The 13,900-nt window shown below is 39.6% G+C and overlaps 1 protein-coding gene and 1 long non-coding RNA gene across 13 annotated transcripts in view; one reads left to right on the top strand and one right to left on the bottom strand.

Annotated features, from left to right (window-relative positions):
- SYNE1 (spectrin repeat containing nuclear envelope protein 1) overlaps window positions 1-13,900 on the top strand; it is a 501,907-nt gene that overhangs the window by 194,335 nt on the left and 293,672 nt on the right. For 11 of the 12 annotated variants that reach the window (XM_073337684.2, XM_073337695.2, XM_073337685.2 and 8 more), the window contains 4 exons: window positions 2,243-2,419; window positions 3,931-4,071; window positions 5,356-5,516; window positions 10,793-10,943. In XM_073337684.2, the coding sequence (XP_073193785.2) occupies window positions 2,243-2,419; window positions 3,931-4,071; window positions 5,356-5,516; window positions 10,793-10,943 (630 nt within the window). Of the gene's footprint in view, window positions 1-2,242; window positions 2,420-3,930; window positions 4,072-5,355; window positions 5,517-5,576; window positions 5,596-10,792; window positions 10,944-13,900 lie in introns of those variants that run through there. The other variant, XM_073337693.2, reaches the window with a different exon arrangement.
- The window catches only part of LOC140909130 (uncharacterized), a 62,933-nt gene that overhangs the window by 6,733 nt on the left and 42,300 nt on the right, over window positions 1-13,900 (bottom strand). The gene's annotated exons all lie outside the window — the stretch shown is intronic.

The raw sequence follows: 13,900 nt of genomic DNA, 5'->3' as shown, positions 1-13,900 counted from the left end.
AAGTGTGGGCCCCTTAATGAATGAGGGAGGCAACCTAGTGACAGAGGATGTGGAAAAAGCTAATGTACTCAATGCTTTTTTTGCCTCTGTCTTCACGAACAAGGTCAGTTCCCAGACTGCTGCGCTGGGCATCACAACATGGGGAATAGATGGCCAGCCCTCTGTGGAGAAAGAGGTGGTTAGGGACTATTTAGAAAAGCTGGACGTGCACAAGTCCATGGGGCCGGACGAGTTGCATCCGAGAGTGCTAAAGGAACTGGCGGCTGTGATTGCAGAGCCATTGGCCATTATCTTTGAAAACTCGTGGCAAACGGGGGAAGTCCCGGATGACTGGAAAAAGGCTAATGTAGTGCCCATCTTTAAAAAAGGGAAGAAGGAGGATCCTGGGAACTACAGGCCAGTCAGCCTCACTTCAGTCCCCGGAAAAATCATGGAGCAGGTCCTCAAGGAATCAATCCTGAAGCATTTACATGAGAGGAAAGTGATCAGGAACAGTCAGCATGGATTCACCAAGGGAAGGTCATGCCTGACTAATCTAATCGCCTTCTGTGATGAGATTACTGGTTCTGTGGATGAAGGGAAAGCAGTGGATGTATTGTATCTTGACTTTAGCAAAGCTTTTGACACGGTCTCCCACAGTATTCTTGTCAGCAAGTTAAAGAAGTATGGGTTGGATGAATGCACTGTAAGGTGGGTAGAAAGTTGGCTAGATTGTCGGGCTCAACGGGTAGTGATCAATGGCTCCATGTCTAGTTGGCAGCCGGTGTCAAGTGGAGTGCCCCAGGGGTCGGTCCTGGGGCCGGTTTTGTTCAATATCTTCATAAATGATCTGGAGGATGGTGTAGATTGCACTCTCAGCAAATTTGCGGATGATACTAAATTGGGAGGAGTGGTAGATACGCTGGAGGGCAGGGATAGGATACAGAGGGACCTAGACAAATTGGAGGATTGGGCCAAAAGAAATCTGATGAGGTTCAATAAGGATAAGTGCAGGGTTCTGCACTTAGGATGGAAGAACCCAATGCACAGCTACAGACTAGGGACCGAATGGCTAGGCAGCAGTTCTGCGGAAAAGGACCTAGGGGTGACAGTGGACGAGAAGCTGGATATGAGTCAGCAGTGTGCCCTTGTTGCCAAGAAGGCCAATGGCATTTTGGGATGTATAAGTAGGGGCATAGCGAGCAGATCGAGGGACGTGATCGTCCCCCTCTGTTCGACATTGGTGAGGCCTCATCTGGAGTACTGTGTCCAGTTTTGGGCCCCACACTACAAGAAGGATGTGGATAAATTGGAGAGAGTCCAGCGAAGGGCAACAAAAATGATTAGGGGTCTGGAACACATAACTTATGAGGAGAGGCTGAGGGAACTGGGATTGTTTAGTCTGCAGAAGAGAAGAATGAGGGGGGATTTGGTAGCTGCTTTCAACTACCTGAGAGGTGGTTCCTGAGAGGATGGTTCTAGACTATTCTCAGTGGTGGAAGAGGACAGGACAAGGAGTAATGGTCTCAAGTTGCAGTGGGGGAGGTTTAGGTTGGATATTAGGAAAAACTTTTTCACTAGGAGGGTGGTGAAATACTGGAATGCGTTGCCTAGGGAGGTGGTGGAATCTCCTTTCTTAGAAGTTTTTAAGGTCAGGCTTGACAAAGCCCTGGCTGGGATGATTTAATTGGGGATGGGTCCTGCTTTTGAGCAGGGGGTTGGACTAGATGACCTCCTGAGGTCCCTTCCAACCCTGATATTCTATGATTCTATGATTCTATGTAGGAGGCAGGGCTGGAGGTGGGTGGGACACCCATATGCAAGGGGGTGGAGCTTTGGCATTTGCTGTTTTCTCACTGTGTGGGTGTACAGTGTGCTTCCCTCAGTGCTGCTCTGCATCTGGCGAGTGGCACAGAGAAGGAGCAGGGCTACTGCCATATCCACACCACAACCAAAGGTGCTCTGGAGCCTGGGGGTAGTGAAGCAGAATGAGCCAGCCTCCAGCCATTACTCACTACTTTGCAGCCAGCTTAGGGGTGCCTCCTGTGGGGGTGCACAAGTGGGACAAAAAGGCTCCATGTGTCCTCACCCTCTGACCATACTTCTATTCAGGGAGGAGATAGTGCAGCCCTTTGTCTATTATACCCCTTGTATAGATATACACATACAGAAAACTGTGAGTGTGTTTCTGGTGTGCCTGTTTTCAACACTGAACTAAGAAACATTTAAATTTGTATCAATCCTCCTGAATAAATGCTTCTAGCAAAGGACAAAGAGGCTCTGTGCAAAGAGGCAAGATGTGCAACAGCAGATTGCGCGAGCTAAGCAGCTGCAGATCGAAGGAGGACTGCCTAGCACAGTGCAAGAAGATTTACAGAAGCTGGAAGGTACATTAGAAAACATGCAGCAGAATATGGAGAAACGGGAAGAAAAATTACAGGTGAGTGTTCTGCATGTAACATTACAGAAATGAGTATCCTGTATTCTATTTTCCCAGTTTTTCATGTAATTTAGTTAAAGGGTTGACAACTTTCTACTTCTTCCAGTAGTAACAGGTCAATGCCCTTTTCTTTAATTTGCTCTTGTATCCGTCTGATGAGAGGTGCGTTTGCTCCACATTTTAACATTTTTAACAAACTTGTGATCAGTTTCTCACCTTTGAAACTTAGTATGTGGGAACTTCACAGTCAGAACCCATCCATCCCTCCTGATACTTTTCTCTCCGTGTTTGAGCCAAATGTGGGAACTCTTATGGATTATACTACATCATTTAATTTTTTACTAGCTTGTAGCTCAGTCCTAATTGACAATGTTAATTCTCATTTAATAGACAAAATGCCTATGAATTAGCTTTTAGATGGGGATTATGTGGCACATTTATTCATGAAGGATGACACTGCACTGTAGTGAAATTATTTAGGTTGCATTCAATAATAATACCTATCACATATACAGCACTGCACAAACAGTTAAGCCTCACAGCTGCCATATGAAATATCCTAATTTCACAGATGGGAAAACAGAGGCACAGAGAAGTGAGCTGTAGCTCACAAAAGCTTATGCTCGAATAAATTTGTTAGTCTCTAAGGTGCCACAAGTACTCCTTTTTTTTAGAGAAATTAAATGACTCACAGAGCAAATCACTGACTCCCTCCTGATTCCCAACCCTAAACTCAATTCACCAGACTACACCCTCCCTTCAGATTTTACTGCTCAAGGGTGATCATGCCATTGGATTTGTCACTTTGCTTGGAGGCTTAAAGACACCACAGTTATTTCCTGTGTTATGATAGGTTAAAACTATATGATTGACATTGCAGAGTATTAGAAGACGTCTTAATTGTAATTATTGGTGGAAGCAAATTAGGATATTTCTAAAAGGGCCCACCTTCTCCCAATTTTTAATAGGGGCTTGAGTTTATTTCAGAAACTTGACATTTCAAGGAAATATTCATTACACTGAAGATACTAGGTTGGGTTCCAAACTTGGAGTAGCTAATAATCAAATGCCACATGTTAACCAAAATTTATATTAGATAAACAGAACAGATAGCTCTTATATTCAGCTTGGTATTAATATAATTACCTTTTTGCCTGTGTAGTTTTTTTTCACCAAAACGTTTTCTAATTCTATAGGTATCATTGAGCAGAGATCCAGTCCTTCCACCTTTACTTATATAGCCTTGAGGCTTTAGTAGGTTCAGATTTATGCTTAAAATCCAGAGAGAAACTAGAAACAAGTACTAGAGAGAACTGTGCTTTTCTATACAACAGAACAGAACATGTGCCAGGGACCAACCAGACCTTAACTGTCTCCTAGATGGTTGTGTCTGTAGCTGGGGTTCTGAGAGGGAAAAAAATGATGTGTTTTGCATTTAGGTCTGTAACCTTTGACCTCCTTCAGTAATTTATAACCAAACTCTTTTCTGTTGTTGTCTTTTTTATGTGTAGGTCACAGTAAACAAATGGGAGCAGTTTGAAAGAGACAAAGAAACAGTAGTCAAATATCTTAAGCAAGCAAGCTCTGCACTTGAACGCATCTTAAGCTTTAGCAGTTTAGAGAGCCTCTCATCAGAACTGGATCAGACAAAGGTATAAATGCCACTGTGTAAAGTAGTGGAATTGTGACAATGCTCTGTCTTATTTATTAATAAGTCATGTGAAAAGTTGTTTTTTGATCTCTGTATGGTTCTCCATGAATGAGAGAGACCAGGTAGGTGAGGTCATATCTTTTAATGGACCTACTTCTGTTGGTGGAGGGGACAAACTTTTGAGCTATAACTCTTTCAAGCTCCCATTAATGTCTGTGGAAGCTGTGCATGCAGGTTGGAGACAAAATAGTGCCTTCAGCAGTTAAATTATAATTTCACCACTGAAATGAATATATCTGCCAGTGAAGCACATATATGGAGAGTAAAGTAGTTGCCTGAGCTTTACTATTTTACTCAATACAAGTATTATAAATATAAGGGTAGATATAAACAAAAATATTCACTTTCCTGCTACGCTGCCTGGAGATCAGGTAGCTGATATGTGTTTCTTCTTTACAGTGTGCACAGCAACAGCCTGTTATTGCAAGTAATTTTGAAGTCAGTAGACCTCAAAAGTTGATTTTTTTTCTCACATTCAGCATAACACTAGTTAACTTCCTTTTTCTTTCTCTCACTCCTCTTTCCGTTTTCTTTCTACTCTTCGTCTGGTGTTGACAACACAACTCATATTATCTAAAGCCCGATCCTTTTCCTATTTTGATGTCAATCAGAGCTTTGGTACTGACTTTAAATGGGGGCAGGTTCAGGCCCATAGTGCTTGCTTTTTTTCCTAGCTAAGTGTATTGTTTTTCCTCAATGCTTATACCTTTCCCTGTTGACAATGATGCCAAATTGTATCTAAATCTGGTCAATCTAGCAATCCACCATTATCTTGTATGAAAGGAAATAATGCTAAAGAGAGAAAAAAACGAAGCTAAAAGCTACATAAAGCTATACATCCACCTGTATATTTAGGAGTTATAGCATCCAAAAGATATTAAATGCAAAGACTATCCTAGACACACTGCCCTCTGCAATTTCAATAGTAAAACTGCTTCACAGTGCGTCTAGTACACTGATTTTTAACTGAGTACATTGAAATATTATTGTCATATCATATCAAACTAGGTTCTTGCCTTAGTTTGATTGGAATAGTTAACTAAAATGAGCATTTGTTAATGGAAATGTGAAAATAAAAAGGTTCTGAGTTCTTACACATACCACAAATAAATATGAATAATCATGGGAACAGCTTCTCTCCCCACAGGGGAAGAAAAAACAATAATTTTAGGATCAGGAAATGTAAAACATTTTTTTTTATAATAACTATGATGCCTCTTTACAGGAACTTGCTAAACAGACTATAGCCATTGCAGCACAGGCTGAGAATCTTGTGAAGAACTCCTCTGAGATACAGCTGGGCTCAAAGAACAAGCAATCCCTTCAACAGCAGGCCAAGTCAATCCAGGAACAAGTGAAAAAAGTGGAAGTTACCCTTGAAGAAGAGTATGTTCTTAACAAGTCCTAGTATTTCCTCTGGCATAAGAATGTAGCTGATTTTTACATAACATTGTCAACATTTCAAGTTAAGTCTCAAAGGGCACTGTAAATTTCAGCTTTCCATGGGATAATAACCAGGAGAATAGTACTAACCATTGTCGAGAACACAAATACCTACCAATAAAGAAGATAGTGGCTTGATAATACAAAGTAACTACCATGATTCCAGGCATTTTAACAGATAGAATTTTTTATTTCTAAGCCAAAGGCCCAATCTTGTGAATTAATCATGTTCTTCAGGCACTAGAGCCTTTTTAAAGCTATACCGTTACCATGCTTGTCTCACATTTTTCCTACCTTTTCCACAGGAATATGTCAAGAAGTGCCTTTATCTTAGTGAATGCCCCAATTTGATTTTCACTGGCAATGCAATAAGTATTTCTGCTCTTGAAAATAAGAAAAGGTTTGCCAAAATTCGGGTAAAAATGGAAAGATCAAGATCCATGGAAATACTGAGAAAATCCTGAAAAATAAATGTGACATTTTGCATTTATATAAATATAATGCATTTTCACAAGTTGTGAATATTTCATTTGGGCAGTGACATTTAGTGAAACTCTGTTTTGGTAGATTCACATATTTCTGGATGTTAGTACCAAAAACTCTTATCAAGCCCAGCTATGGGGGCCTGAGTACAGGTGAAGCTGGCATTCAGTGTCAAACAATATTGGTTGCACCATGTTGTGATCTCAACAATTTCTTTAGAATTTAAGTAGGACTGTCAAGTGATTTAAAAAATTAATCGTGATTAATCAAGTGATTCAAAAATTAAACACGCAATTCATCATGCGATTAATCGCACTATTAAAAAATAATGGAATGCCATTTATTTTAATATTTTTAGATGTTTTCTACATTTTCAAATATATTGATTTCAATTATAACAGAATAGAAAGTGTACAGTGCTCACTTTATATTTATTTTTATTACAAATATTTGCACTGTAAAAAACAAAAGAAATAGTATTTTTCAATTCACCTAATACAAGTACTGTAGTGCAATCTCTTTATCATGGAAGTTGAACTTACAAATGTAGAATTATGTACAGAAAATAACTGTATTCAGAAATAAAACAAAACTTTTCAAGCCTACAAGTCCACTCACTTATATTTCTTGTTCAGCCGATCGCTCAGAAAACAAATTTGTTTATATTTGCAGGAGATAATGTTGCCCGCTTCTTGTTCACAATGTCACCTGAAAGTGAGAACAGGCATTCTCATGGTGCTGTTGTAGCCGGCATCGCAAGATATTTACGTGCCAGATGTGCTAAAGATTTATATGTCCCTTTATGCTTCAACCATCATTCCAGGGGATGTGTCCATGCTGATGACGGGTTCTGCTCAATACCAATCCAAAGCAGTGCAGACCGACGCATATTCATTTTCATCATCATCTGACTCAGGTGCCACCGCTTTTTTGGTGGTTCGGGTTCTGTAGTTTCTGCATCGGAGTGTTTCTCTTTTTTAAGACTTCTGAAAGCATACTCTACACTAGTGGTTCTCCAAGTGGGTCCGCTGTTCAGGGAAAGCCCCTGGCAGGCCAGATTAGTTTGTTTACCTGCCGCGTCCTCAGGTTAGGCTGATCGCGGTTCCCACTGGCCGCGGTTTGCCGCTCCAGGTCAATGGGGGCTGTGGGAAGGGCGGCCGGCAGGTCCCTTGGCCCACTTCGCTTCCTGCAACCCCCATTGGCCTGGAGCAGTGAACCGCGGCCAGTGGGAGCCGCGATCAGCCGAACCTGCGGATGCGGCAGGTAAACAAACCGGTCCGGCGCACCAGGGGCTTTCCCTGAACAAGCGGCGGACTGTTTTGGAGAACCACTGCTCTATACCTCATCCCTCTCAGGTTTTGGAAGGCACTTCCGATTCTTAAACCTTATGTCGAGAGCTGTAGCTATCTTTCGAAATCTCACATTGGTATCTTCTTTGTGTTTTGTCAAATCTGCAGCGAAAGTGTTCTTAAAATGAACAAACGTGCTGAGTCATTATCCAGAAATACTATAACATGCAATATATGGCAGAATGCGGGAGAAAAAGAGCCAGAGACATACAGTTCTTCCCCCAAAGAGTCTAGTCACAAATTTAATTAACTCATTCTTTTTTCAATGAGTGTCATCAGCATGGAAGCATGTGCTCTGGAATGGTGGCCGAAGTATGAAGGGGCATACGAATGTTTAGCATATCTAGCACATAAATACCTTGCAGTGCCAGCTACAAAATACCTTGCAGTGCCATGCAAACACCTGTTCTCACTCTCTGGTGACATTGTACATAAGAAGTGGGCATCATTATCTCTCGTAAATGTAAACAAACTTGTTTTTCTGAGTGATTGGCTGAACGAGAAGTAGGACTGAGTGGACTTGCAGGCTCTAAAGTTTTGCATTGTTTTGTTTTTGAGTACAGATATGTAACCAAAAAGAATCTACATTTGTAAGTTACACTTTCATGATAAAGACATTGTACTACAGTACTTGTATGAGGTGAATTGAAAAATACTGTTTCTTTTGTTTATCATTTTTACAGTGCAAATATTTCTAATCAAAAGTAATAATATAAAGTGATCACTATACACTTTGTATTCTGTGTTGTAATTGAAATCAATATATTTGAAAATGTAGAAACACATGAAAAATATTTAATAAATTTCTATTGGTATTCTATTGTTTAACAGTGTAATTAAAACTGCAATTAGTAGCAATTAAATTTTTAATCGGGATTAATTTTTTTTAGTTAATCGCATGAGCTAACTGCGATTAATCAACAGCCCTACATTTAAGCTTTCATTAAACATATGCATTTCTGAGCATAGTGTACCAGATCCTCAGCTAGTACAAATCTGTGTTGCTCCATTTACTTCAGTGGAACTACGATGATTTATCCAGTTGATCCACTGGTTGTAAAGATAAACTTCCAAGTACATCCCAGTCCCATGCTGCCTTACTGGAGTTACCCTTGGGTTGAATTTGCCCCAGTTGTTCCAAGAAGTAAGATCTGTTCCTGTCCATCTCAGTGGTTGCCTAACCAAAGGCAACTGAAATGCCAACATTGTTGGCTATTTCATTATTGATCATTATCCAGCTACTCTGAAATTTTGGGAAGAGCTTGATTATAGTTCAACTGCTTTTTCTTCTCAGTGTGAATCCTGATCCCAACAGCTACTATAGCATGTATTTAGCTATTAGCAATTTCATTCTTTATACACTCCCTCACTAAAATGTGTGAAATACTATAGTCATTTATTGTCAAATAGTCTGTCATTTTCTACTTAATAATTGACTTGCTAGTGTGATTTTTACCACCATCATTGAGCAGGCCACCATTGTCCTTTGATTCAAAAGACTCTGAGTAGCCCCTTACTGCCAGTGATATATATTCATTTTTGTTTTTAATAATGTGGCATCATTTTATAAAGCCTTGCAGAAAGCTAGACAGTTTGGCCATATTCCCATGCAGCCTAGGTTTGGAATAGATTTTCATTTGGAAGTAAAATCATGTAATATGTCTGTGGTACTGTGATAGAACAGGGCTTCTTTACCCAATAGCCATAACTTCTTCCTGCAAAACATGCATGCCTGTATAGCTGGACATTAGAATGAGATGAACCTGCAAAACATGTATTTTACATTGAAGTGAATATTTTGCATATACGGTCATGGGGTGGCTCATGCACATTGCAGAATAGCAGTGCCAGCAGTTAGAAATGTTGCCCCATAGATATGTATTGAAGATGTCCTCCTAAACACAGCAGGTCTCACACACTGCTCTTCTATGGGAAAACCTTCAGGAGGAGAAAAAAGAATAGCAGCTCTGCATGGTCAGCTACACAGCAAAACTGACACACATTCTTTTTGTGCACATAGATTTGTAGCTGAGCAGAGGGGACAGAGAGATGTCCTTGAAATACTGCAGATCTCAAGGAATCATAAGGAAATCATACCCCAGTTGCTCAGTGTTCTGATTCCTGTATTCTGATCCCCAGCCCTCTTCCTCCTGGCATCATGATACGTATTGCCACCTTATCTGAGTGTAATGCCGACAAACCCTTGTCACCGTTGGCTGGGATCAAACCTGGTACCTCTGGAGTTTAATGCATGACCCTTTCCCGCCTGAGCTAAAAAATGCATTCCTCTTAGCTAAGACTGTAGCAGGCTCATCAGTCTAGAGCTGGTCTAGCTGTCACTAGAGGGGGACAGAGTGCCACACCAAGCAAACATGGGTTACATACTTCTTCTAGCTGGAGATGCACATCCTGAGCTTCAGAGACTTCCCAGTTAATATTCTGGATGAGCCCCCACTTGTAACACTGACAGACTCTGGTCGTCATCAGCTGAGATCAAACCTGGGACCACTGGAGCTTAATGCATGACCTTCTACTGCCTGACAAAAAGACAAACCTCTCTTAGCCAAGGCAGAAGCCGGTTAATTACTCACTAGCTGGTCTAGCTGCCACTAGAGGAGGCAGAGTGCCCCACCAAGCTGGCCTGGGTTTCATAAGCACTGTCATATTCTTTGAGAGGAGCAGAAGCTATGGCCAAGGAGTTACTTTTGGTATACCCAGTGGGGGGTGTATGAGAGAAAGGAGAAGGGTGCTTCTTGTGTGAAGCCTTGGACCCGAACCAAGCACAATCTCTTCCTGTTTTAACACATCTAAAATGTACATTTATGGGCAAAAAAATATTTTGGACCAAGCTCAGGCTTCATCAGTTTTCTGTTCTTTCACTTGACGTTAACTCTTTGCTTGAGAAAAAAAACAGCTACTTGCAAGGTTGGCAGATTGTTGTTTATAGCACAAGAGAATAAAACAGTCAGTCCTCACTGATCACATGCAGAGCTACAGTATACTGGTCTTAGCCATTTTGCTGTAAAATAATTCAGACCCCTTTATTTTTAGGATCTGGTACAGCCATATAATGTTTATATTCCACACAATATTGTGTGTATATGGTGCCTGGATTGTTTTTCTTTGTTATTTCTTGCTTTCATGTATTCCTTGATACACAGATTTTACACTTACTCATATTGTGTGTACCACTATTGAGATTAATGGAATTGTGCAAAGTCCGATCTGACTTTGATCCAAAAGACACATGTACGTTCTCTAAAAACATTTTTTTGAAAATACAAACTGCCTGTAATTTGGATAAGTAGTATTTTTAATTAGACCTCGAAAGAAAAGTTTCACTATATTAAACTGTTTATTTTCTCTACTTAATTTGGTTAATTTTAGTATTAAAACCATGGAAATGGTGAAAAGCAAGTGGGATCATTTTGGCAATAATTTTGAAGCTCTGTCCATCTGGATAACTGAAAAAGAAAAAGAACTGGATACCCTGGAAACATCATCATCTCCCTTGGATATGCAAACCAGCCAAATGAAGGTGATTGGTTCACATGTTACATTAAGCATTAAAACCTTGTTTCTCTCTCTCTCTCTCTCTCTCTCTCTCTCTCTCTCTCTCTCTTTTTCCCTAGTGGCTGCAAGGGCGAGGAACAGACATTTGACTCGAGTTTCAGAGCCACAATGATGTAAAGATGTTACACTTTGTATACAAATATATCAAGCTCAAAGATTTGGCAAGAGCTAAAGGAAAAACATTATAGGCTGGTTTCTCTGTTAGTGGCTATTTATACCTACAAAGCCTTCATTGTATGTAATATTAAAACATTTTAATGAATGCATAGTTTTTTTCTTTTTTTGGGTGAAGCTCACTGACTTACCAAATAGTCATGTAGCATGTTTATACAAAGTGTAGAAAGCCTTTGTATTGTAAAATGTACATCAGTCAGTGGCTATAGCACCTTATTTTATAGCACCTGATGTTCTGTGTGTCTTTTATGCTGAAATAATAAAGGAACTAGTGTGCTCACTAGCTTGTGCACCCATAGACCTTTATTGCTACAGTATTTACAGAATTCCAAATTGTCTGTACAGTATTGTAGGTACACATTTTCTCCTAGTTCATTTATTGGCCTCAGAGATGCCTAGTACCTCCAAAAGCTGCATTTAGTCAAAAATACGCTGTCAGTTCCAAGGATCACTTTACATCACCCTTCAAAATATAATAGGTATGTCTTCTCAACCTTCATGTGCTCATGGGTGCAAAGTTCCCAAAATGTAATTTTCTATAAACCCTTTAACTCTGCAATGGCTTGCAGTTAGGCTGCTGCAGGCTGTTGCAATATATTTTGAAAGGTTCCCAAGTCAGATTTGATTCAGGTGACTGGAAGAGTTTCTTGACAGAATATTAATTTCTGAAGTTGTGATCATATTAACATATACTAAATAAATAAAATCATCTATCTCTTGGTTGCAGCGGTGAAAAATAGAACACTGCTTGAATTCTTGCCTTGTCATTAAAGCAATGTTTCTAAAAAACTCAAGAGTAAAATTAATATCTCTGTGTTTTTCACAGAGATACATTAAATCATACATCCCTATTTGTTAGCAGCTACTAGATAGAACCCCAATGTTCAATGACTCTGATGGAGAAAATTGAGCACATCTGAATTACACATGACATGTTATAATTTAGAAGCTATGTCCCTGAACTGGTTATTCTGCATGAAGCCTAACAGACTTGTGCAAATACATCGTGGTTCATCCATGCAGATCCGATTGGAGAATTGATACCTATTTGTGTGCTGTGCTTGAAGAGATTAGCAATGATTCCATTCCATCCCAGTGTAAGTTTATGAGAAATAATGCTTCAACTAAATGCCAGTTATCAGACTGAAAATTATTTTAAATAAATAAACATTTGAGTGAATTACCATAAAATAAAGAAAGTTCTTCAACATGAAGTTACATGAAATAAAGATAAGATTGTGTTTCTAATAAGCAAAAGCAAGGCGATGCACGACGAAGTGTGAAACTAGCCATGTATTCCTCAACATCAAGACATAAATAGCTGCCACCTCAGTTGCTTTCATAATGTTTATAGTCCTGTCTACATTTGAAGAACTTGTGTTGTGTATTGTGGTGTATTTGCTGCTTTGTGTCACATTCCTAATAGTGCTTATAGTGTAGTAGACAGTATTAAGCAATGTCACAATCTGAGTGGCTCAGTGGAAAAATTGTGTGATACACACTTTCTCATCTCTAGATCACCAGAACAGATTACTATAATTATCATTGCATGACTGTTCACTAACCTATGTAAAAAGCCTAATAAGTTTGACATGGCCTTGTAGTCAGTGGCAGAACTCCCACCGCTTTCAGTAGAGCAAGGATTTCACCCTAGGCGATTTCACTGTAATACCTAATTCCACAGAAATTACTACTACAGTTATCACTAAATGGTTCTGCTGTTGGCAGACAAAGTTATACACTTCCTCTTAGGTGCACTGTAGGTGCGAACTTGCACGGCCTAATTTTATTTCTGTTCTGCTGAGAGAGGGTTACAGCTCCAGTGCTGTCAATCTAGTACCTTTCATTAGCATTGTATTCTCATGCAAAAAAAGTTATTTTATAATCTGAATTATTTCAAAACATCACACATAGACTTTATAACTGCTGATTTACTATCATGCATTCTAGCTATACGATATAACTTTGCTGTTCTAGATACAAACCTTGCAAAATTCTATTCATCCACAGTTGAGTAATTATTTTTGAATAGCAAGTAAAATATAATTAATATTTTTGTTATCATCGTGATAACAGTGGTTAGTAGATCTAGTGCCTGGAATGGTACAGTTTCATGACAATTTTGGAATTCTTCCATTCACACATACCTTTACATAAACATTTATGAGGATGATAGAGCATTTCCTAACATTAGTAAAAGAGGGCTTCTCTCTCCCCATTACCAGCCAGTTCTGATAACTATATTTCACTACTTGTGAGCAAAGCTTCATGAACATGCTACATGGTCTGAAGTGAACGTACTTCCCTGGTGAAGAAAGCGTATTTTTCCATGTGCACAGATGTTTAATGAGTAAATACGGGTAGGTGCTGCAAGTTTCAAACTTGTGTGAAGGTCTCATGCTTATCTCTAATTGCCAATGAAAATAAGCATAGAAACATATAAAATAGGATAAACTATGATCAGCTAGTGCCTACCTGAAAAGCAGTTGATGAAATCAAAAGCCAGTGCTAGATTATCCCAGACCTCTGCTCAATGACCCAGAGCAAGTTGAACAGTATCAAAGGCCAGTATCAATCTACCCTGGAGGAGAATGTTGTCTTGAACTCCAATCTGGCTCTCCATTTAACCCTGTGTTTGAGAGGCAGAATCACCCTTATGCTCAAATAAATTTCTTAGTCTCTAAGGTGCCACAAGTACTCCTTTTCTTTTTGCGGATACAGACTAACACGGCTGCTACTCTGAAACCA

Source organism: Lepidochelys kempii, chromosome 3, assembly GCF_965140285.1.
Source record: "Lepidochelys kempii isolate rLepKem1 chromosome 3, rLepKem1.hap1, whole genome shotgun sequence".
NCBI classification, from domain to species: domain Eukaryota; kingdom Metazoa; phylum Chordata; order Testudines; family Cheloniidae; genus Lepidochelys; species Lepidochelys kempii.
Note: the sequence above shows the minus strand (reverse complement) of the source record. Positions and strands in the feature narration are given on the sequence as shown.